This window comes from Nomascus leucogenys, chromosome 2 (assembly GCF_006542625.1).
Source record: "Nomascus leucogenys isolate Asia chromosome 2, Asia_NLE_v1, whole genome shotgun sequence".
In the NCBI taxonomy this organism is placed as follows: domain Eukaryota; kingdom Metazoa; phylum Chordata; class Mammalia; order Primates; family Hylobatidae; genus Nomascus; species Nomascus leucogenys.
In genome coordinates, this window is record NC_044382.1 from 92341615 (window position 1) to 92367273 (window position 25659).

Genomic DNA, 25659 nt, shown 5'->3' on the forward strand with positions numbered 1-25659 from the left:
AAAATACTCAGGAGCACTTAAGAAACACTGGGCATACAACTTTTTATTAGTGACTTGTCTAATCAACTCTTTGAAATTATTTTTCTAGCTAAAGAGGCTACAACCATCGATTTGAGTATCCTCGCAGAAACTGCATCACCCAGTTTATCCAAAGAACCACAAATGGTTTCTGATAGAACTACACCAGTCATCCCTTTAGTTGATGAATTACCTGTCATTCCAACAGAGTTCCCTCCTGTGGGAAATATTGTCAATTTTGAACAGAAAGCCACAGTCCAACCTCAGGCTGTCACAGATAGTTTAGCCACCAAATTACCCACACCTACTGGCAGTACCAAGAAGCCTTGGGATATGGACGACTACTCACCTTCTGCTTCAGGACCTCTTGGAAAGCTAGACATATCAGAAATTAAGGAAGAAGTGCTCCAAAGTACAACTGGCGTCTCTCATTATGCTACCGATTCATGGGATGGTATCGTGGAAGATACACAAACACAAGAATCGGTTACACAGATTGAACAAATAGAAGTGGGTCCTTTGGTAACATCTATGGAAATCTTAAAGCACATTCCTTCCAAGGAATTCCCTGTAACTGAAACACCATTGGTAACTGCAAGAATGACCCTGGAATCCAAAACTGAAAAGAAAACGGTAAGCACTGTTTCTGAATTGGTAACCACAGGTCACTATGGATTCACCTTGGGAGAAGAGGATGATGAAGACAGAACACTTACAGTTGGATCTGATGAGAGCACCTTGATCTTTGACCAAATGCCTGAAGTCATTACAGTGTCAAAGACTTCAGAAGACACTATCCACACTCAGTTAGAGGACTTGGAGTCAGTCTCAGCATCCACAACTGTTTCACCTTTAATTATGCCTGACAAAAATGGATCATCCATGGACGACTGGGAAGAGAGACAAACTAGTGGTAGGATAACGGAAGATTTTCTTGGCAAATATCTGTCTACTACACCTTTTCCACCACAGCATCATACAGAAATAGAATTGTTTCCTTATTCTGGTGATAAAATATTAGTAGAGGGAGTTTCCACAGTTATTTATCCTTCTCTACAAACAGAAATGACACATAGAAGAGAAAGAACAGAAACACTAATACCAGAGATGAGAACAGATACTTATACAGATGAAATACAAGAAGAGATCACTAAAAGTTCATTTATGGGAAAAACAGAGGAAGAATTCTTCTCTGGGATGAAACTCTCTACATCTCCCTCAGAGCCAATTCATGTTACAGAGTCTTCTGTGGAAATGACCAAGTCTTTTGATTTCCCAACATTGACAACAAAGTTAAGTGCAGAGCCAACAGAAGTAAGAGATGTGGAGGAAGACTTTACAGCAACTCCAGGTACTACAAAATATGATGAAAATATTACAACAGTGCTTTTGGCCCATGGTACTTTAAGTGTTGAAGCGGCCACTGTATCAAAATGGTCATGGGATGAAGATAATACAACATCCAAGCCTTTAGAGTCTACAGAACCTTCAGCCTCTTCAAAATTGCCCCCTGCCTTACTCACAACTGTGGGGATGAATGGAAAGGATAAAGAAACCCCAAGTTTCACTGAAGATGGAGCAGATGAGTTTACTCTTATTCCAGATAGTATTCAAAAGCAGTTAGAGGAGGTTACTGATGAAGACATCGCAGCCCATGGAAAATTCACAATTAGATTTCAGCCAACTACATCAATTGGTATTGCAGAAAAGTCAACCTTGAGAGATTCTACAACTGAAGAAAAAGTTCCACCTATCACAAGCACTGAAGGCCAAGTTTATGTAACCATGGAAGGAAGTGCTTTGGGTGAAGTAGAAGATGTGGACCTCTCTAAGCCAGTATCTACTGTTGCCCAATTTGCACACACTTCAGAGGTGGAAGGATTAGCATTTGTTAGTTATAGTAGCACCCAAGAGCCTACTACTTATGTAGACTCTTCCCATACCATTCCTCTTTCTGTAATTCCCAAGACAGACTGGGGAGTGTTAGTGCCTTCTGTTCCATCAGAAGATGAAGTTCTAGGTGAACCCTCTCAAGACATACTTGTCATTGATCAGACTCACCTTGAAGTGACTATTTCTCCGGAAACTATGAGAACAACAAAAATCACAGAGGGAACAACTCAGGAAGAATTCCCTTGGAAAGAACAGACTGCAGAGAAGCCAGTTCCTACTCTCAGTTCTACAGCTTGGACTCCCAAGGAGGCAGTAACACCACTGGATGAACAAGAGGGCGATGGATCAGCATATACAGTCTCTGAAGATGAATTGTTGACAGGTTCTGAGAGGGTCCCAGTTTTAGAAACAACTCCAGTTGGAAAAATTGATCACAGTGTATCTTATCCACCAGGTGCTATAACTGAGCACAAAGTGAAAACAGATGAAGTGGTAACACTAACACCACGCATTGGGCCAAAAGTATCTTTAAGTCCAGGGCCTGAACAAAAATATGAAACAGAAGGTAGTAGTACAACAGGATTTACATCATTGAGTCCTTTTAGTACCCACGTTACCCAGCTTATGGAAGAAACCACTACTGAGAAAACATCCCTAGAGGATGTTGGTTTAGGCTCAGGATTATTTGAAAAACCCAAAGCCACAGAACTCATAGAATTTTCAACAATCAAAGTCACAGTTCCAAGTGATATTACCACCGCCTTCAGTTCAGTAGCCAGACTTCACACAACTTCAGCATTCAAGCCATCTTCCATGATCACTAAGAAACCACCTCTCATCGACAGGGAACCTGGTGAAGAAACAACCAGTGACATGGTAATCATTGGAGAATCAACATCTCATGTTCCTCCCACTACCGTTGAAGATATTGTAGCTAAGGAAACAGAAACCGATATTGATAGAGAGTATTTCACGACTTCAAGTCCTCCTGCTACACAGCCAACAAGACCACCCACTGTGGAAGACAAAGAGGCCTTTGGACCTCAGGCACTTTCTACTCCACAGCCCCCAGCAAGGACAAAATTTCACCCTGACATTAATGTTTATATTATTGAGGTCAGAGAAAATAAGACAGGTAAGTCTTTGCTTTCTAGACTAGCATTGAAGGCAATCCGCATTTTATCTTGAAAGTTACTTTTGGGAAAAAAAAAAGCCAACATACCAAATGCTGCCATTAGAAGATAACTGGAGTGTGAAAAATAAATGTTTTAGCTTCATATATTTGTACAAGAATTGGAAGAATACGTTAAACAATGTGGAAGAATGTTAGATACAATTTTATGTTAAAAGTCATAAGAAGCCCTGCTTTGTCATCTAATATAACCAAATCATCACTGTTACATCACTTCAGAACATGCAAAACAAAGTGTTTTAATTTCAGTGTCTTTTCATACATTACTACTCAAATGTAGCACTAGACTGTGTTAACATTCCATTGGTCTTTAACTATTAACCTTCAGTACTTACAATGTGGACAGCTAAAATTGTTTTGCATATCCCTAAGGTTGACAGAAAGATATTTAAAGGTTTGCTTTGGTTTTTCTCTTCCAGGATTTTACAGGTTATTATATGACTTGTGTGATGGGTAATAGGTCTCTAATGTAAGTGTTATTTTAATGTAAATGCAGCATATTCTTATGCTATTGTTTTGGGGTATTCTACTGTGGTTTTATCTATTTAGAGCAAATACAACCTAGCTTAGTTGTAGGGAGTATTACAGTTTATTGTGTTAAATATAATTTCAGAAGGTGGCTATATATTCATTATCCTTGCTTCCTAAAAACCAGGCTGTAATGTTGTTTATTTTATGATTTAATTGTTTTACCGCTAGGAATATTTGTGATGCCTTCTATTCCACTCAAATATTTTAGCTCTCTGACAGAACTCTTAAAAGCTGTTTGTTTACATTGATTAATACTTGCAGTTGTCATGATCAAATACGATTTATTGCTGTCTAAAGGTGAGCCCACACCATCTTTTACATTTGATAAGCTGAGTTGAGAATATATAGCAAATGCAGTTCAATAAATCAATTCAGGTTTGTCTCTTTCTAGTTTAGAAATTACGATCATGGATTTTAGTTAATTTGCTGTATTCTCATTTTCATATAAGAATTAAATGAATAAGTATTCATTTTTTTCTTGACCTGGCTCTGAGAAGACAGAATAGAAGAATTTTTTTTTTTAAGCAGGGTTTCTCTCTTACTGTTGGAATATTCCCTTTCAAGTATTATTTTTTCTGAAGACTGATGCTATCCTCATTAGAGTGCTCAGGAGTGCACCTATCGGAAACAAACAAGTAGCGCTATTGTCAAGTGTGTTTGCATGTAGTGCTGTTGGTGGGCACTTCATGGCTTCTATAGGTTTCTACTCTCCAAAATTTTCTGTGTGAAAGCTTTTGCTTGTCAGTGAATAGTAGAGAAGAGAACACACCCACAGAGTATTAAAATTAATCTCCACTTCCCAATACAGTTTAAAAAGGCTAGGATTTGATCATGATTTTCTTGCTAATGATATTGTTTCTTGGAAACTATAACATATTTCCTCTTTTCTACATCCTTTTCCATCTCTCGGAACTGGTGTAGGAAAGAAAAAATGAATTGCCAAGAAGTCGGAATGAGGATTGCGTTAGTAAGGCTGGAAAAGAGACAGGAATATAACGGCGAAAGAAAAACAAAAAAGAAGTAAAGGGAAGCAAAAAGTAAATGACTACCAACACTTAGTTTCATAATTTCAAAAAATACTTGAATGGATCTGCAGATTGTTTTTCAATTGATATTACTCTGTTAGTGTAGATAATAAGTTGAGTTGAATAATATAAAACCCAGTAAAAATGTTCTGCATGTAGAAACTCTTCCAAGTGGGAAACTGCCAGTTAAAGTTAGGATAGTCAAATTACAAAATGGAAAAAGTGAAACTTGATCTCTCTGAAAGAATTGGCAGTCATCAGAAAAAAAGAACTAAGTTATAAATGGTTACTGGAAATGGAGGGTCTGAGTAAGCTAAACCTGAAACAATTTATACAAAGGTGTATATTTATAAGCGAGTTGTGGACTTGATTCAGCTAGACCTGGGAGACATATATAGGTGTTTCTTCTCCTTCTGCTTCTAAAATGTGGGACTATAATCCACCTTGAAATTAATTTTGTTTTGCATAATAATAATAATAGGTCAGAAAACCGTGTAATACTTGGTTACTTCCATCAGGCAGAATTCTAATGTGGGAGTGTGTATATGTGTATACAAGAAGGGGATGTATCTGTGGAATAATTATGTATCTACCTATCTACCTTCCTACCTACCTACCTATGTACCTATCTACCTACCTACTACCTACCTACTTACCTGTCATCATCTGTATTTTTGTGTGTTCTGTATATGCTGTTCTCCCTAACTAAAAGCATAGTTTGTTGTCTTCATAAGACAATGAAGTTTACTCACCTCTAACTGCTCACCTATACTAATATTATTTATTTTATTTTCTATGAGAAATTTTATCCTCCAACATTTTGAGCTTTGGCAAGGGAAAATCCTAAAGCAGATGTTCAATTAGTGAATTTCAAGGCAGGTGTATACCTTAATAAGGAAAAGTGCATATGTGCCTGGAGAACCAACCTTTTTATGTATCAAGGCACAATTTTCCAGACTGGAAAGTCCTTGGTGCATGTGTGAACTTGTATAAATCTATTCACAGGAATAGAATACACCTTTATATATACTGTATATCCAAGTAAGCAAAAATACCACCCATGCTATTCTAAACCAAGGCATTCAATAATTTTTTGCTGCACTCAGCGAGTCATATAAATCTTGTTTTTTTTTTTTTTTTTTTTTTTTTTTTTTTTTTACTACTCTGAAACAAAACATGCTACTCAGGACACACTTATGTTATACTTGCTCAAATGGATCTTAATAGCAACTTACGGTGCTGTTGCTAGAGGGCAACTGTAGTTAGCAGTTAAAAAAATCTGAAGGAACTTTTCAGCTCATAAAAGTTTTATGAGCTGAAAAATGCAATGGGGTGTGTTTAACAGTGGTTCAGGGGATACTGAAAACTTTACTCCTGTCTATTTCAGGAGTAATTTGCACACCTGCATTTTGAAAAATTATTGAAAGGCTTTCTTTGTGAACATGCATGAAGGCCAGAATTTGAAGGTGTAGGAAGAGTTTCTTCAACTCCAGATTTTTTTTTCAAGAGCACTCCTCTAAATCATCTGAAATGTTACAAGGTAGTGGAACAGAACTGTGAATGTTTTTAAAAACTAACAAACAGGTATTTTAAAATCAAAGAATAATTTAGAAATGTATGAATATTAAATACCAACATTATTATGCAAATGCTCATAGTTATAACCTTAAAATAGGCAGCTTATTACCTTTTTTAACAAACAAATTCATATATACTACTTATTATGTGTCAGGCCTGCTTGATGCTGTCTTGTTAGGTGTTCTTTTTCCTACTGGTTTTGTAATTTATATCTACCCAAATGTATGTGTGCAGGTGCAAAGCAATATTAAATTAAATGATAGAAAGATTAAGATGTTGGTAAAATTATTAATGTAATGCTATTAAAGATTAATTAGATTTTGAGAAATCTACAAAAAGCTAAAGGCTTATTGTCTAAATATGGTGTTATGGAGAGGATAAAGAACAAGGAACGTTGGCTCTGAGGGCAGGAGCCATCTGGGCAGATACCCATATTTACATCATTGATTGCAGAATCATCACTTTCTTTTTTTGAGACAGAGTCTTGCTCTGTCGCCCAGGCTGGAGTACAGTGGGGTGATCTCAGCTCACTGCAATCTCTGCCTCCTGGGTTCAAGCGATTCTCCTGCCTTAGCCTCCCGAGTAGCTGGGATTACAGGCGCCCGCCACCATGCCTGGCAAATTTTTGTATTTTTAGTAGAGACAGGGTTTCACCATCTTGTCCAGGCTGGTCTTGAACTCCTGACCTCGTGATCCACCTGCCTTGGCCTCCCAAAGTGTTGGGATTACAGGCGTGAGCCACTGCGCCCAGCCAAGTCATCACTTTTTAAAAGGTAATGTTTGTTTAAGATAGTCTCATATAACTTTTTTAAAATCACTCATTTTCTGTTTTTACAGAATTTTATAGAACGTTTTAATTATAGAAAAATTACTTTCTGATTTGTTATTATAAGATCTGGGTCCTTTCTTCAAACAAAATGCTATTGAGAGCCCCCGTATCTCGAACAGACCAAAGAGTAGCTGTGTTGGTTAGTGTTTGAGCGGGACATCGGGAACCTCACTCCCTTGAGACCTCCTCCTCATCTCCTGTGGTGGTTTCTAAAATAACATGTACCTCACAACACAGCTAGAAAAAGAATGATATCTAGACAATTCAAAATACAGCAAAAACAGTTACTCATTCCTGAGAGAATTAAGTTCTTAAAAGTCAAAATGTTTCAAAAATTCGTCTGATTATCTATATCTTTATCTCATTATAATAATACACATTTAACATTTACCTTTGAATAGCACTATGCGTGGTGCTGAATAAAACACATTAAACAAATATTGTTTCAATCTTATTGATGCCTATGTGTCATCAAGGTAATATATAGTGGTATGTCAGAGTCTCACATGTATGTGCAAAACTAAGTCATCATCAAACTCACACTTTGGGCTTAATACTTTCAGACCACTTTTTCTATATATTATCATGTTTAAACCTCAAAGATAATTTGTGAGACAACTAGGGAAAGCAGATAGGCAAACGAAGGTACACTGAGTCTGACATTCTTGGTATTGGGTCTAGCAGCCCTGGCCCTCTTTGGAGCATTTTTGCCATAAAGTGATTTCTCTCCCCTGATGAGCTCAGAGAAAACAGCAACCCCTTGCCCAGTGGCTTAGGTACTGCCCTGTCTTGTCAATTCCTGAAAGAGCAAACTCTGGGAAGACTGGTTTCTCATTGGCATTCTAGTGGTTTGTTAAGAGTATATAATTTACATTTGGTTGCTGCTAATATGGGGCACTATGCATGCTATTCAGATACCTGACATAGCAAGAGAAGAGTGTGCTGAAATTGGTAGTATGTTATTCTGCAGTTCTGGGCAGCTTCTTTCCTGCAGAGTTTTGGAGCACATCTCTGAAAGTGGATGGGTCTGGTGCCTGCACACCTCCGTGGTTCCTTTTCCTGAGCTCCAGATGTGGCTCTCTGTCAGAGAAGCACATTTTTCTGCAGAGAATTAGAATGGCTTCCCCCATCTCTCACGGACTGTCCTAAGTCTAGAAAAGAATTGAGTTCCTCTTCTATTAGTCAAATAAAAGGGAAGAGAATGTTTGTCTTCCTTTCCTTTCTGTAGTGTTAAGAAAATAAACGAACTTAATGATTCTAAATTATCAGTGAGCTTAACACTGTACTAGAGACCAACAATTACCTTTTTAAAAAGTCCTTTGAGATGAAATATTTTGTATAGTAACACATAGATGCACATATAAACACACACATATAGAATCTCAATATTTTAACACTTCTTTGGGTAGTTTTACTAACCCACTAACCTTGTGGAAAAAGTTAAGAAATTGAAAGTGTTTTCTTCAAAGGTTGAGGTTTAACAATAAAAGGTGTTACTTTGATAACTAAAAGGAACTTTATTATCTTCTTCCTAAAATAAACCAATGCCTGTTGTGAAAATGGCACTTGCAATTACAATTTGCCATTATCAAAGCTACCACTGAGGCAGGGGCATTATCAAAAACAAATACCACTTAGCATTTATTGGCAGTTACCTCGAGAGAGACCCATACACCATCTTCTAGCAGAGCACAGTCAATCAAATTACCTTCAGGTAAAGCTATAGCATGTCTAGTCCTTTGACAGATATTAAAGTGGTCATAAAAGAAACATAAACCATAGGCTGTGCTCCAAAGTCGTATTGGCCAGCTAACATTAACACAATCAAATACAGTTGTCATACTAAACATATAGTTACACAGTAGGTAGTATGATATGACAGATTGTGAATGATAGGTGAGGTCAGAAAAGGAAGGAATCAAGAAAAGCAGGAAGTTACAGAATATTTCATGAGAAGGAGGAGACTTATGCCAGTCTCTGTTGGAGGGATAGATTACAATCCAATTATGAGAGGCCAGTTATTCACCAGTTGCTTCCCAACTTAGGCTCACCAGTGGGGTTAAGGAGCCCCAAGTATAAACAGCTGTTTCTCTAAATAGAGCTTCTAAACAGCTTCTGAAGGAGGCCATGTCATCCCAGCGCTGTTAGACATGGCCTGCTTCAGAAGCTGAATACCTTCTTAGGCCTCACACAGAAACTAATACAGCTCACGAAAACCAGAGATACTTTGCCAGCTTCTTGAGGAAGGAGTGTTGTCATACTTTTCTGAGCTTCAGTGATTCATACGTTTTGATAAGACAGCATGTTCTGTGGGTTAAGTACGTTTACCTTTTCAAAATATATTCCTATGAAGTATCATGGTTCAGAATTACACACTTACAAAGTTAAATGGCATAAAACTACTTTGTAAAAAGTGCCTACACTCTAAAAGGTGATTTAAAGGTTTATGACATCTTAATTCAGGTGAATACTGAATCAGTAGGATTATAGAGCAGGTGCTCTAAGTTAGGGAATCTGGAATCAGTCTCTCCTTTGCTTATGTGCAATGTGGACCCAGGGATTTCTCAATTTCTCTGTCAGAATTTTTAACATGGTAAAATGGCTATTATTATATGGAATGGTATTTCCTAAGCTTTGACACATACTCTTTCTCCAAATCACAGGGTTTATGAAACAAAGATACACACACACACACACACACACACACACACACAGACACACACATATACACACATATATACAGGTAATATACAGATTTTTTTTCTAATTTATTCAGCAGTCAGGTAATTACAATATACTAACCACGTTAGAAGTGGATTTTTTTGAAGTACATTCTAGTTAATATTCTGAACCAACATGGAGATGTAGTTAGTTTGCTTCATAGGATACATGGAAGAGGCAGTTAATGCGGTAGAAAGGGCCTTTGGAAAGAGACCTGGGTTCACTGTCAACATTGTTACAGGAGACACTGTGTATCCACAATTCTGCATCCTCTGATTTGACCAAAATGGATAGAGAATATTTGAAAAAAAAAAAAAAAAAGCAGCACAATAAAAAAGAACAATACAACAATAAAAAAACACAAATAAAAACCCAGCACACTATAATAACTATACAGCATTTACATTGTATTAGGTATTATAAGCAATTTAAATGATTACTTATAATACCTGATTTAAAGTACATGAATATGAATGTATGTGTAGGATTCCTGCAAATACTATGCCATTCTATAAAAAGGACTTGAGTACCATGGATTTTGGTATCCTCCTAGAACCAATCCCCCATGGCTACTGAAGGATAACTGTATTTACAGTCCGTTTGGTCTTGTATAAATTACTTAACCTCCACAGGCCTCAGTTGTTATCTAATTAAAAATTTATAATAATACTACAACCTCACCACATTGCTTAAAGAAGGGGATCTTTGAGTGATTGCCACATGCAAGTCGCTGTGACAGGCATTTCACACATTTAATATTCCTTCAGTGACTAGAAAGCACCAAGCACAATGCCGGATACATAATAATGACTCAGTACCAATTAATCCCCTGTGAGCTTTAAAAATTATTTCATTTCCAACTTCTAAGTACAGGAAAATATAGACTGTTTTGTACTAAACAGGTAAAAGCCAAATGATCTTAAAATTCAAGATCATTTATGCCGCAAGGAGCCAAGTATAATTGTACTTTAGTGTCTGCTTGACCGAAATAACTTCTTAAAATCTGAACCCGACATAGGTTGTGTTTTTTTGGGCGGTGCCATTTTGGGTGCAAATCAGAAGCAGCTGCAGCCATTACTTAAAATTTAAATATAGTATTGGCTCTATAGGACCTAAGAGTAGAATTTATTAGCTTTTTGCTTTTCCTCAGGTGTGAAAGTTGGGCTTGTGATTTTGATAACTACCAATTTAATTTTTTTCTCATAAAAATCATTTTACAAATTCTTGATACATTTCCCCAGGTATTGGGCCTAGCTTCTTGCATATTTACAGAATGGATGGACATTCCCTGCTGTCTGTTTGTTGTTGTCAAGGAAACCCCCAGTTCTCTACACAGGGATTACATTCTTCTTTCTTAAGAGCTCTTAGATAGTTCATTTGTGCAATGAATAAAAAAGGTATTCACAGGTCCAGACAGTGCTCAGAACTTTTTTGGTGTGTGAGGGGCGTAGCTAAGGGGAGAGACATGCCTAGTGAGAGGAGCAATAGGAATAAAAGAAAAGGAAAAAGAAATGCTTGCTGAGGTTCCATCTTAATGAGGTAAAGCTGAAAAATTTATGCTTTAAAAAAGACATTGCCTATTTTTGTCAGTTTAGAAAATGTATAACATTACTTTTCATTGAGGCCAGTGTTTCATGTACAAAAATGTTAGTTATTAAGTGGCTTCGTTAAGAGAATAGCTCCAAGAATGGGGCCCAGGTTGGTGAGGGTGGGATGGATGAGGGAGTGGTGATGCGTTTTAGTAGAAGCTGTTTTTTCATTTCTATTGAAGTATTTTGAATTTTTTTACAACCTAATTGAGGTGACACAAAATATAAAAATATTCCTTCATCCTGGGGCATCATGTGGACATCTGAGAACTCATTTGATTACATTAAAAATGGTGTTCCTTAGAGAGAGAGTGCTAGTATTTAGACTTTTTGAATGTGAGTCAGGACGGAAACACACATCCATTGACAAGAAGATGGATATAATTATTTTTAAAAAGAGTGATTTGATCCTTTGAGGGAAAATAAATTCTGGTGGACCTTCTAAGTAACTGCTAGAATGATTGGGTAATGTATACAGCTTTTGATTCTCTATAAATAATGTAAGTCTTAAAAAGGAGATTTTAAACGAGAAAGAAGGAATCTCTGGAGTGAGAGGAAAAGTTTAATTGTATTTCAGTATCTATGTCTATGAAAAGTTGATATATGGTGTCACTGTGGTATACCCAAACTTGTTTATACACACGTATAACCAGTACACAGTAAGGAGTGGCTTTTAGTGATTTTATCTTTTTACCTTGTAGTACAGTCTCCCTGGTGTCTCACAAGGGTAGTTTACTTACTTTGGCCATATGCTTCACATAGTAGGTTTCTGGCGGTTTTGTTTTTTCTAAGATGAGAAAGGGAAAAGGTAATGTATATTTCTGGAGAGTATATTGGAATATAGTATAATCATCATTTTCACTATGCTGCACTTCGGGATGGCTGTCTATTGTATTTTTTAAATAGGAAAACAAAATTTTTTTGTTACACATTAAAATAAAATCCATTTTAATAAAGAAATGTGATCCTAATATATCTCTGCTGAGTAGATTGGTATACATTTACCTTTAATTAAAAGCTCTTAAACTTAAATTGTAAAATTCCCCAAAGAGAACATGAACTTTAACCAGCTGCCTATGCATCTTAGCAACCATGTTTTGTGTCTGGTAACAGTATGACTGGAAGACTTGTGCTCTGTCTACAAAACTTTGTTATGAAGTACTTAAAAATACTTGGTGAATAATTTGAGGTCAGCTAGCAATAAAGCTTTGTGTGAAATGTCATTAAAAAAAGCCTATTAACCATGGTACTGTTATATTCAAGTCAAGCTGTTAAAATACATTCATATAAACGTAGAAAAGATTATGCATACACTCTGTAGAGTTCTGTGGTTTGACTCTTGAAATCCAAATAAAAGTTATATTGCCTTTTGAGTAAAATTCTAGAATAAAGCAGTCTTTTATAAGACTAAGAGCTTCATCTAAGAGCTTGGAATGTCAGTTACACCATTGGGTTGCTCTGTTCCTACAAAATAGAGCAGATCACCATTTCGGAATGAGATACCTCCTCTCACAATAGCACAGGTGTACCTCCCACCCCCTTGCTAAACACCACAAAGAAACTTTTCTGGTTTGCAATAATCTCTGTTGAGATTCTCTAATAATGTGTGTGGTGGGTAGAGGTGGTGACAGGAAATGGGGATGAAGAGGTAATTTCAGAGGAAGAATAAACTAACAGGGGGCAAGTAGGATTTGGTGAGATGCAAGGGGTTAGTGATAAATAGTTGGGCGATAGGGCAGGGAAAAATTTATCTGCATATATTAATAATAGATAGGTTTTATACCCCACCTCTCCCTGCTATGAGATGTTAAAAGTATGGGAAGAAATAAACTATACTGACAGAATAAAATTTAGATTGTATGTATAGGAAATGTCAGCAGAAAATTTTAACTTGAAAGCCCTAGGTAATTAACATTTCTGTCTCCTTCAAACTGACATTAAGAAATCCAGCCAGGTGCAGTGGTAACACACCTGTAATCCCAGCACTTGGGGAGGCTGAGGCAGGAGGATTGCTCAAACTGAAGAGTTTGAGGCTGCCTGTAATGGTACCCCTGCACTCTAGCCTGGGCGACAGATCAACACCCTGTCTAAAAAAAAAATTCAGTAAGACCATTTGGAAGTTGTCACGACTTATTTAAAGAATAATAATAGTTGCTTAATTGTGAGACTATTACTTTCAGAAAAAGGAAACAAAATAATTTCAACTCCCATTTTGCATATTTTTTGAAATTAAAGACTTCCCATTTAGTAGACAATCTTTTTTCTGGGGATCTAATATACAACATTAAGACTGTAGTTAATAAAATTATATTGTATTAGAGATTTTGTTAAAAAAGTAAATTTCAGTTGCTCTTCTCACAAAAAGATGGTATATATGTTAATCTGCTTCCTTTTACCATCTATATATATCCCATAACATCATATTGTAAACCTCAAATACACAATAGAGTTTATTTTAGAAAAAGAAAATTTCTATCTTACTTATTAAATGAGCATATTAATTTATATGTAGATTTTCTTCTCAATTACTTAATTTATTTTGATGTGCTGCCAGCTTCATGATGAGAAACATAAGATGAAACTGCATAATACATTTCTGTTTTCTGTCATTTTGAAGGCAAGTCAGATCAAATAGTTGCGAGGTGGGTGGAGACAGGAATCCTAATCTAAATTTAATGATTGGTACATTTGCAATAAGTACATTCCAAAAGTTTCCCATTAAAATAGGAGAAAAGAGTTTAGTAAGGCCAGTTCTCTAACTTACTGGCGGGAACATTTGTTTCAGAGAGAGAGTGAGGAAGGGGGCAAGGAGAGACTTGGAAAGTATACTTAGGTCTCTCTGAAGTTGACAAGAGAGTGTTTGCCCTAGGGTCTGATACATAACAGGTACTCAGTAAATTTTGAGAAATCAATTAGCACCTGAAGAGATATTACATTCAGGGCAGCGTGCATGGTTGTGGTGGTAGTGAATTTAATTTTGTGTGCAAAAACCAATATGAAGCAATGCTGTGTTTGTGAAATATATGCAAAGATTCTGTCTCTGAAATGCTTATACTGCTGTGATTGAAACATTATCATATTTATTTAGGTTAGAAAATGGAATTTACTACATCTGAGTTGGGTTTTTGGTGAGAAATTATGATACGATGGTCTAAAATGGCAAGGAAGTCCTTATAGATCTATGAGCAATTGGAAGTGTTAGAGTTCTGGATCTGAGAGAAATATGACCTAAAAGAATATTATACTTTATTAATTGGAGCTAAAATCAGAAACTATAAAGTGAATGCCATGGTCTTTAGTAGAATTAAGTATTCTTAATATGAGTTGATAGTTAGCAAAATTATTATATAGCACTGATTTACAATTAGAGTTCTTCTTTATTTTCTTTCCCGGGGTGGGGAAAAAAAAACTTCAGTGAGCATTATGACCATCCATCAGTTTCTTACCATATTGACATGTGACATGTTGGCATACCTTTGTGTCTTCTTTCTCTGCTTTTCTCCACCCCACTTTTTTTAGAGCCACCAACATACTTGACAGAACTTCCATCTGTAATTACTCAATAAGAAGATCATGAGATATGTTTGTATCAGTCTTATTTTTTTGAAGTAAAGAATTTACTTAGAAACTCAAAGTAAATCTATAATAGCAATGAGTGTTTTTACCCTATTCTTGGCCTAGGAGTTTGTAAATACACAATATTAATCAGATATTTCCTTATTTATCCTTGTGTTTTGCTGGAGAAACCTAGCTGAATGGCTCGTTTTAACTTCATTATTTACAAAAGGGTACAAAATATGGTAGAGGTTCTTTATATGCTTGACACTGACCCATGTTTCTTATTTAAAATCTTCTCTCTGTATTTAAATGAAAGTTTTGGTGTCACCAAACAGGGTAAGTAAGAATTTAGTGTACTTGTGTCTAATATTTCTTAATCATGAATTCTAGTTTTATTTAAGTTAACGAAGCAAAATAAAAGAGTTGCTTGCATGTAAAATGATAGTATGAGCAGTTTAAGATATGCACATTTTTAAACTCCAGTTAAATCCCATGAAGTTGTACTGAATAGTTAACTGAGTCTGGCTTAATTCAACTGTATTCAAATAGTTTTAGCAATGAGAGCCTCCTGGCTTGGATAAAATTATTGACGTGAATATTTCAAGAGATTCTTTTGTACAGAAGGCATTTTAAATGCTTCCTGTCATATCTTCACATTCTTTTTTCATAGCACAAAGTTTACCTTCAATGCAAACTGAATTAAGAGGATGTTATCATCTGAATATTTTATGGTGTCCTATTTTAAAACATATACACCATGGGTACTATATATAAGATCCACGTAACAACTTTAGTGACCTAATATTGAAGAAACCTATTCTTTTTAATTACACGTATTTTTAAATGACAAGGCATTTAATCATTTTCCTGCACTTAGCAATTAGTAACAATTGCAACATCTGTGTCAGAAATAATCTGTATTCATTTTATGTTTTTATAATACACTAGAGTTATATATTTGTCTCGCTTCTCTTTGTGGTAGAAATATTTTCTCATTTATTCGAATACCCATATGCTGTAGTTTATGTAGTTGAAAAGCTGAATGTATAGAATGGAATGGAATGGAGAGATAAGAAATGAATTGTAGTGTGTAAAATTTCAATAGGAAGGGTGTTTAGTTAGGATGAGAATAACCCAGTCCTACACAGAAGTATTTTAGTGAAATAATTTAGTGAAGATGTGGTGGGACACAAAAGAGAGTTTTCTTTCTTGTTTCTATTAGAATAAAAGGGATAAATGTATATGTCTTCTCATTACACAAAAGGCTTATTGTCTGGGTTTTTTAATTTAAAAAAAATTCAAGGAGCTTCTGTGGAATTTGTCTTGGTAGTTCCTACACTTCTATATTTGTCTTGATTCAAAAAATAGATTAGAATGTAAGCAACACTGATTCCTCTTCAATAGGGTTTTTTCTTCTCTGATGAAAGAGCAAATGCTAGATATTGTTTCTTCTGTACATAGAAGGAAATAGCTTCTTGCAACAGGAACAATTCAGGAGAAAACAGTTGCTTTCTCCCCTTTAGATGATAGGATAGGAAGCAGGGTTGGCTCCGTCATAATGATTTCTCCTAAACACTTCTCAGGTTCGGCCTATGCATGTGTATTATAGATTGGGGATAGTTTGAAAACTAATTCTGCAATATTATTCCTATGGGCAAGGTGGTGAGTAGTGTGTAATTCTTTATCTTCTTTATGGGTCAGTATATCCACAGGCACATTTTCATACTGCCTTGTCACTAAAAGTAAGGCAGCTGCAGTGGCAGGACCCTGTTCTAGGACAATTGAATGCCTCTATCATGAGGCCTCAGAATTTCCTCTTTCCTAGTGCCCAAGACAAGGAGCTTTGCTGATGTATTTCTGATAGCAGAAAAGGCCATTGAGCTTAGTGGTTGGTACCATATGGCAATTTACAATCTAGGAAGTATTCTGATGATATATACTTTTCAAAGAATGCTAGTTAGAATATTTAGATAGGACTCCTGAACTTTCTTTGAGAAGATGTTAATAACAAGAACTAAAATTGACCTAATCTGGGTCACATCTCAGGAAGGAGAAAGGTCTGTCTATAGGTGTGGAAGGCTCTTTCTGGTCCTTTCAGTGAGCTATTTCCAACAGAGCCCTCCTATCCAGAGCTTCCCACTCTTGTGCATGGGATGTGGTTAAGCTCTTGTCTCAGTGCCACAGTAGGTAGAGGATGCCATTGCAACGTGAAAGGGCTATAAATAAAGCTCTCTTGTTTTTCCATAAAACAATCTGCTCTAGAACAAATTATGAAGGGGCCAGAAGGAATCTCTTCTCATTTTCTTATTGAATAGTGTATAAATTATTCCCTTACACAAAGGACAATTACTTTTTCTATATAGATCATATATAGAAATAGAGCTATATAAAAAGTAATTAATTCTATATGATATGGCCTTAATTTTTAATTTTTAAATTGTTTTTATATGAAATAGCCTTAATTTTACTCTTTTTGCAGTTCACACAAAGATGAATTCCTGCACTTCAAGATTACATTGTATATGTGATTCCTTGCTTCATTTTAAGGACTATGCTGTTTTCTTAAATGTATTGACGAGTCTTTATAACCTGTTTTAATAATGTTAAATTGAATTCATTTTTCTTATTGTTAATACAAAAACAGTAAATTTGAAGACTGAGAACCATATAAGAGGGTGATTGCACTTATTATGAGAAGATTTGAATCCTTCTTTGTGTGTGTGAGTGTGACCAGCCTTGCTATCAATTTCTTCTGTCATACACTGCCAAATTTTCTATTTAAGTATTGTGAAAACTCTGTTTTTTTCAGGTCGAATGAGTGATTTGAGTGTAATTGGTCATCCAATAGATTCAGAATCTAAAGAAGATGAACCTTGTAGTGAAGAAACAGATCCAGTGCATGATCTAATGGCTGAAATTTTACCTGACTTCCCTGACATAATTGAAATAGACCTATACCACAGTGAAGAAAATGAAGAAGAAGAAGAAGAGTGTGCAAATGCTACTGATGTGACAACCACCCCATCTGTGCAGTACATAAATGGGAAGCATCTCGTTACCACTGTGCCCAAGGACCCAGAAGCTGCAGAAGCTAGGCGTGGCCAGTTTGAAAGTGTTGCACCTTCTCAAAATTTTTCGGACAGCTCTGAAAGTGATACTCATCCATTTGTAGTAGCCGAAATGGAATTGTCTACTGCTGTGCAACCTAATGAATCTACAGAAACAACTGAATCTCTTGAAATTACATGGAAGCCTGAGATTTACCCTGAAGCATCGGAACATTTTTCAGGTGGTGAGCCTGATGTTTTCCCCACAGTCCCATTCCATGAGGAATTTGAACATGGAACAGCCAAAAAGGGGGCAGAATCAGTCATAGAGAGAGTTACTGAAGTTGGTCATCAGGCACATGAACATACTGAACCTGTATCTCTATTTCCTGAAGAGTCTTCAGGAGAGATTGCCATTGACCAAGAATCTCAGAAAATAGCCTTTGCAAGGGCTACAGAAGTAACATTTGGTGAAGAGGTAGAAAAAAGTACTTCTGTCACATACACTCCCACTATAGTTCCAAGTTCTGCATCAGCATATGTTTCAGAGGAAGAAGCAGTTACCCTAATAGGAAATCCTTGGCCAGATAACCTGTTGTCTACCAAAGAAAGCTGGGTAGAAGCAACTCCTAGACAAGTTGTAGAGCTCTCAGGGAGTTCTTCAATTCCAATTACAGAAGCCTCTGGAGAAGCAGAAGAAGATGAAGATACAATGTTCACCATGGTAACTGATTTATCACAGAGAAATACTACTGATACACTCATTACTTTAGACACTAGCAGGATAATCACAGAAAGCTTTTTTGAGGTTCCTGCAACCACCATTTATTCAGTTTCTGAACAACCTTCTGCAAAAGTGATGCCTACCAAGTTTGTAAGTGAAACAGACACTTCTGAGTGGATTTCCAGTACCTCTGTTGAGGAAAAGAAAAGGAAGGAGGAGGAGGGAACTACAGGTACGGCTTCTACAGTTGAGGTATATTCACCTACTCAGAGATTGGATCAATTAATTTTACCCTCTGAATTAGAAAGTCCAAATGTAGCTACATCTAGTGATTCAGGTACCAGGAAAAGTTTTATGTCCTTGACAACACCAACACAGTCTGAAAGGGAAATGACAGATTCTACTCCTGTCTTTACAGAAACAAATACATTAGAAAATTTTTGGGCACAGACCACTGAACACAGCAGTATCCATCAACCTGGGGCTCAGGAAGGGCTGACCACTCTCCCAGGTAGTCCTGCCTCTGTCTTTATGGAGCAGGGCTCTGGAGAAGCTGCTGCTGACCCAGAAACCACCACTGTTTCTTCATTTTCATTAAATTTAGAGCATGAAATTCAAGCCAAAAAGGAAGCAGCTGGCAGTTTGTCTCCACATGTGGAAACTACATTCTCCACTGAGCCAACAGGACTGGTTTTGAGTACAGTAATGAACAGAGAAGTTGCTGAAAATATAAGCCAAACATCCAGGGAAGTACTGATTTCAGAGCGATTAGGAGAACCAAATTATGGGGCAGAAATAAGGGGCTTTTCCACAGGTTTTCCTTTGGAGGAAGATTTCAGTGGTGACTTTAGAGAATACTCAACAGTGTCTCATCCCATTGCAAAAGAAGAAACGGTAATGATGGAAGGCTCCGGAGATGCAGCATTTAGGGATACCCAGATTTCACCATCTACAGTACCTACTTCAGTTCACATCAGTCTCATATCTGACTCAGAAGGACCCAGTAGCACCATGGTCAGCACTTCAGCCTTCCCCTGGGAAGAGTTTACATCCTCAGCTGAGGGCTCAGGTGAGCAACTGGTCACAGTCAGCAGCTCTGTTGTTCCAGTGCTTCCCAGTGCTGTGGGAAAGTTTTCTGGTACAGCTTCCTACATTATTGATGAAGGATTGGGAGAAGTGGGTACTATCAATGAAATCGATAGAAGATCCACCATTTTACCAACAGCAGAAGTGGAAGGTACAAAAGCTCCAATAGAGAAGGAGGAAGTAAAGGTCAGTGGCACAATTTCAACAAACTTTCCCCAAACTATGGAGCCAGCCAAATTATGGTCTAGGCAAGAAGTCAACCCTGTAAGACAAGAAATTGAAAGTGAAACAACATCAGAGGAACAAATTCAAGAAGAAAAGTCATTTGAATCCCCCCAAAACTCTCCTGCAACAGAACAAACAATCTTTGATTCACAGACATTTACTGAAACTGAACTGAAAACCACAGATTATTCTGTACTAACAACAAAGAAAACTTACAGTGATGATAAAGAAATGAAGGAGGAAGGCACTTCTTTAGTTAACGTGTCTACTCCAGATCCAGATGCAAATGGCTTGGAATCTTACACAACTCTCCCTGAAGCTACTGAAAAGTCACATTTTTTCTTAGCTACTGCATTAGTAACTGAATCTATACCAGCTGAACATGTAGTCACAGATTCACCAATCAAAGAGGAAGAAAGTACAAAACCTTTTCCCAAAGGCATGAGACCGACAATTCAAGAGTCAGGTACTGAGCTCTTATTCTCTGGACTGGGATCAGGAGAAGAAGTTTTACCTACTCTACCAACAGAGTCAGTGAATTTTACTGAAGTGGAACAAATCAATAACACATTATATCCCCACACTTCTCAAGTGGAAAGTACCTCAAGTGACAAAACTGAAGACTCTAACAGAATGGAAAATGTGGCAAAAGAAGTTGGACCACTCGTATCTCAAACAGACATCTTTGAAGGTAGTGGGTCAGTAACCAGCACAACCTTAATAGAAATTTTAAGTGACACTGGAGCAGAAGGACCCACGGTGGCACCTCTCCCTTTCTCCACGGACATCGGACATCCTCAGAATCAGACTCTCAGATGGGCAGAAGAAATCCAGACTAGTAGACCACAAACCATAACTGAACAAGACTCTAACAAGAATTCTTCAACAGCAGAAATTACCGAAACAACAACCGCGTCCACTGATTTTCTGGCTAGAGCTTATGGTTTTGAGATGGCCAAAGAATTTGTTACATCAGCACCAAAACCATCTGACTTGTATTATGAACCTTCTGGAGAAGGATCTGGTGAAGTGGATATTGTTGGTTCATTTCACACTTCTGCAACTACTCAGGCAACCAGACAAGAAAGCAGCACCACATTTGTTTCTGATGGGTCCCTGGAAAAACATCCTGAGGTGCCAAGCGCTAAAGCTGTTACTGCTGATGGATTCCCAACAGTTTCAGTGTTGCTGCCTCTTCATTCAGAGCAGAACAAAAGCTCCCCTGATCCAACTAGCACACTGTCAAATACAGTGTCATATGAGAGGTCCACAGATGGTAGTTTCCAAGACCATTTCAGGGAGTTTGAGGATTCCACCTTAAAACCTAACAGAAAAAAACCCACTGAAAATATTATCATAGACCTGGACAAAGAGGACAAGGATTTAATATTGACAATTACAGAGAGTACCATCCTTGAAATTCTACCTGAGCTGACATCAGATAAAAATACTATCATAGATATTGATCATACTAAACCTGTATATGAAGACATTCTTGGAATGCAAACAGATATAGATCCAGAGGTACCATCAGAACCACATGACAGTAATGATGAAAATAATGATGACAGCACTCAAGTTCAAGAGACCTATGAGGCATCTGTCAACCTTTCTTTAACTGAGGAAACATTTGAGGGCTCTGGTGATGTTCTGGCTAGCTACACTCAGGCAACACATGATGAATCAATGACTTATGAAGATAGAAGCCAACTAGATCACATGGGCTTTAACTTCACAACTGGGATCCCTGCTCCTAGCACGGAAACAGAATTAGACATTTTACTTCCCATGGCAACATCCCTGCCAATTCCTCGTAAGTCTGCCACAGTTATTCCAGAGATTGAAGGAATAAAAGCTGAAGCAAAAGCCCTGGATGACATGTTTGAATCAAGCACTTTGTCTGATGGTCAAGCTATTGCAGACCAAAGTGAAATAATACCAACACTGGGCCAATTTGAAAGGACCCAGGAGGAGTATGAAGACAAAAAGCACGCTGGTCCTTCTTTTCAGCCAGAATTCTTTTCAGGAGCTGAGGAGGCATTAGTAGATCATACTCCCTATCTAAGTATTGCTACTACCCACCTTATGGATCAGAGTTTAACAGAGGTGCCTAAGGTGATGGAAGGATCCAGTCCCCCATATTACACTGATACAACATTAGCAGTTTCAACATCTGCAAAGTTGTCTTCTCAGACGCCATCATCTCCACTCACTATCTACTCAGGCAGTGAAGCCTCTGGACACACAGAGATCCCCCAGCCCAGTGCTCTGCCAGAAATAGATGTCGGCTCATCTGTAATGTCTCCACAGGATTCTTTTAAGGAAAGTCATGTAATTGAAGCAACTTTCAAACCATCAAGTGAGGAATACCTTCACATAACTGAGCCTACCTCTTTATCTCCTGACACAAAATTAGAACCTTCAGAAGATGATGCTAAACCGGAGTTATTAGAAGAAACGGAATCTTCTCCCACAGAACTTATTGCTGTGGAAGGAACTGAGATTCTCCAAGATTTCCAAAACAAAACCGATGGTCAAGTTTCTGGAGAAGCAATCAAGATGTTTCCCACCATTAAAACACCCGAGGCTGGAACTGTTATTACAACTGCCGATGAAATTAAATTAGAAGGTGCTACACAGTGGCCACACTCTACTTCTGCTTCTGCCACTTATGGGGTCGAGGCAGGTGTGGTGCCTTGGCTGAGTCCACAGACTTCTGAGAGGCCCACGCTTTCTTCTTCTCCAGAAATAAACCCTGAAACTCAAGCAGCTTTAATCAGAGGGCAGGATTCCACAACAGCAGCATCAGAACAGCAAGTGGCAGCGAGAATTCTTGATTCCAATAATCAGGCAACAGTAAGCCCTGTGGAATTTAATACTGAGGTTGCAACACCACCATTTTCTCTTCTGGAGACTTCTAATGAAACAGATTTCCTGATTGGCATTAATGAAGAGTCAGTGGAAGGCACGGCAATCTATTTACCAGGTAAGATCTCAACATTGATAAATCTGTTTCCAAACCTGGAAACAGTCCCTTGGTGCTAACATTTATATGTATATACTTTTTATTGTGATGTTAAATCAATGGAGAGTTTCATATTATTCACATAACAGCAGGCCAGGCCACAGTATTGAGTTCATAATGAGATGAAATGGCAGTAAGTATAGATTAGTTTTGGACTTTACAAGTAGACTTTGTATTTTTCTGGGTTTTAGAAATAATATACAATTACAACGTGGAAAAGATGAAATTATTAATGTTATAAAAACTCAATTTGTTTTTACTCACAACTAGAGTATTGCTTTGTCATATGTCTCATAGTTATACATCTTAGGTTTAAAAGTAGAAAAAAGTCCTATTTTTAAAAACCCTCCCATTGATGTATGCTATTGATGCAGTATCAAAATCTGTCAGGCCTTTAACATTTGAGAGTAGTAAATAGCTCTAATAATTATTTCAAAGTTTGTGCAGTGTCAATATCAGCTCATACTTGTATGCAATGTCCTTGTTTAAGACAGTCTACATAATGCATCACACACAGTGCCTACCGGTAGCGAGTCGTCATTTATTATACAAACATACTGCCTGTTGAGAGAAGTTTTCTGTTTATTCACTGAATGTATGGAAAGCATGAATTTGATACTGATTCATATAAACCATCTCTTCTGATTGTCATGAAAAGGCTATAAAAGCCCTGTGTGAAAGGGTAAGAGGTGAACATTCAGAGAGGTTCAGTAACTTGCCCAAGGTGGCACAGCCACATTTTGGTAAAAGTCGGATTTGAACCCAGCTTAGCTCCACTCTAAAGTCCATAGTCTTTTCAATGCTCTTTGCTGGTTTCAGTACAGTATAAAAATAAACAATTGATATTGAATAATATATGAACCAGGAATCTTGGAATATTTACTTTGTAGAATTTGTTTTCCTCTTAATCTAGCCTGAGAATGTTAAGAAATCAGCTCTAATGGTGTTTTCCCAGAATATTATTATTTAAATTAACAATGTCAGTGGAATCCACAAATAGACATCACCACCTAGCTGCTACCTGGAAAAAGAGAAAGAAAAATCAGTACTTTAATGTCTGTCTTGGTTGAAAATATATGTTTTATTTTAATTAATGTTTTATGCCATGACTATCGTTAAAATTATTCTTCTGATCAAATCGATATTACCTTTTGTGCCACCAATGCTTTATTTTGATGTGCTTCAGAAAGAGTAAAATAGTCAAAAAGTACAATTTTTAATAAATGGCTTGAAATACTTTGAGGAAAATTGATCAAAGGTAGTTGACATTGGGTTTTTTGTTATCACTGTGTGTTAAATCTGTAAATGATGATCTAGTAATTTGGCTAATTTTTTTTTAATTTAGTTTAATATACTTCAGTTTGTTAAAAATATGATGTAAAAATAACTGGTTAATAACTAGGTACATATAGAGTTAAGTTTGATGAATGAGAAATATGTACCAATTATCCAGTTTACAATATTTACCAAGATTTATAGTTTGCGTCTTCATTGCAAAACAAATGGTCACTTTAGCTTAATTCAGTAAACAACAGCTCATATGGGATTACCTGGTCTATCTGTTGCAGATTCAACTTTCAGAGGTTAATATGAACTGTTTAGGGGAGAATAACATTCATAAAAACAGAAGTTTCCTGTTAATTGGAACGACTTCCAATTCACAGGAAGACTCACTCCCTCAGTCCTTGTTTCATGGTCTCAGCATGGTGTCCAGTGGCAGTGGTGGGAATAGTAATGGTACTTCTTCACATCTGTGTGGCACATCACAGTCTGATAAAGCACTTTCACATAGTGTCATTTGGATTCAGCACAGAGGGCAGCATGTGGCTATGGCCTGTGTTAACTGCAGCCTTGTCATCCTGGCAGCGTACTTGTACTTTAAAATTCAGAAAGCTAAAATTGTTAGGGGGATTTCAAATAGTTTTGGAACTATAGGAAAAAGTGTCTTAGAAAACTCGGGGGAGTTTTTGGAGGAGTTGATGTACTCATCTGAATTAACCTAATTTTAACGTGAATCCCAAACATGGGAATGTGTACCTATCCAGGTTTATAGTCATTCATAATTTACTTAACACTCAGAAAGTTTGAGTTTGACTTTCTGGTGTGGGAAGTCTCAATTATCTTTTATAGCAGCACTTTGTTTATCCTGATATTCTTTAAGCTAATGTTTCATAAGAAGTTAGACATCTTTCTTCTTTTATGTGTAATTATTTCAGGGTTTCAGGACTTAAGATTCTTGGAAATATGGGTGTATTCCATAGATAATCAATTTTATTTCAATTATTTTGTAAAACTTTCAACTCTTATTTGGATCTTTGAAGATTTAGAAATGTAAGCAATTCTGAAACAATATACAAAGAATAAGTATAAACTCAATGAAAATACACTTATCCAAGCAATATTGCAATATAAAATATATGCTTCAAGTGGTGTAAAAGTGTTTGCACTTAGAAAATATATTTAAACTGTTTGTCCTCATAAATTTATGTCTTCGGCCTTCGTATTTATCTCCCAGGAGTGTCGGTTTTATTTGTATTTTAATAAGAAAATTATAATAAAAACTTGGAGTTTCATTTTAGGTGAGGTTTTTGTATTTGGGTTTGTTTTTCTACAGTAGA

The 25659-nt window shown here is 36.8% G+C and overlaps 1 protein-coding gene and 1 long non-coding RNA gene across 4 annotated transcripts in view; one reads left to right on the forward strand and one right to left on the reverse strand.

The window, feature by feature from the left end:
* VCAN (versican) overlaps positions 1–25659 on the forward strand; it is a 109659-nt gene that overhangs the window by 47735 nt on the left and 36265 nt on the right. The window contains exons 7-8 of one of the 3 annotated variants that reach the window (XM_003261560.4): positions 89–3046; positions 17744–23002. In XM_003261560.4, coding sequence (XP_003261608.1) covers positions 89–3046; positions 17744–23002 — 8217 coding nt within the window. The remainder of the gene's footprint in view (positions 1–88; positions 3047–17743; positions 23003–25659) is intronic. The other 2 variants (XM_003261562.4, XM_003261561.4) reach the window with 2 other exon arrangements.
* Positions 11689–25659, reverse strand: part of LOC115831743 — a 31688-nt gene continuing 17717 nt past the window's right edge. Inside the window, exons 2-3 of the long non-coding RNA XR_004027228.1 lie at positions 14851–14925; positions 11689–12163 (exon numbers count right to left, since the gene is read on the reverse strand). This is a non-coding gene — a long non-coding RNA (uncharacterized LOC115831743). The remainder of the gene's footprint in view (positions 12164–14850; positions 14926–25659) is intronic.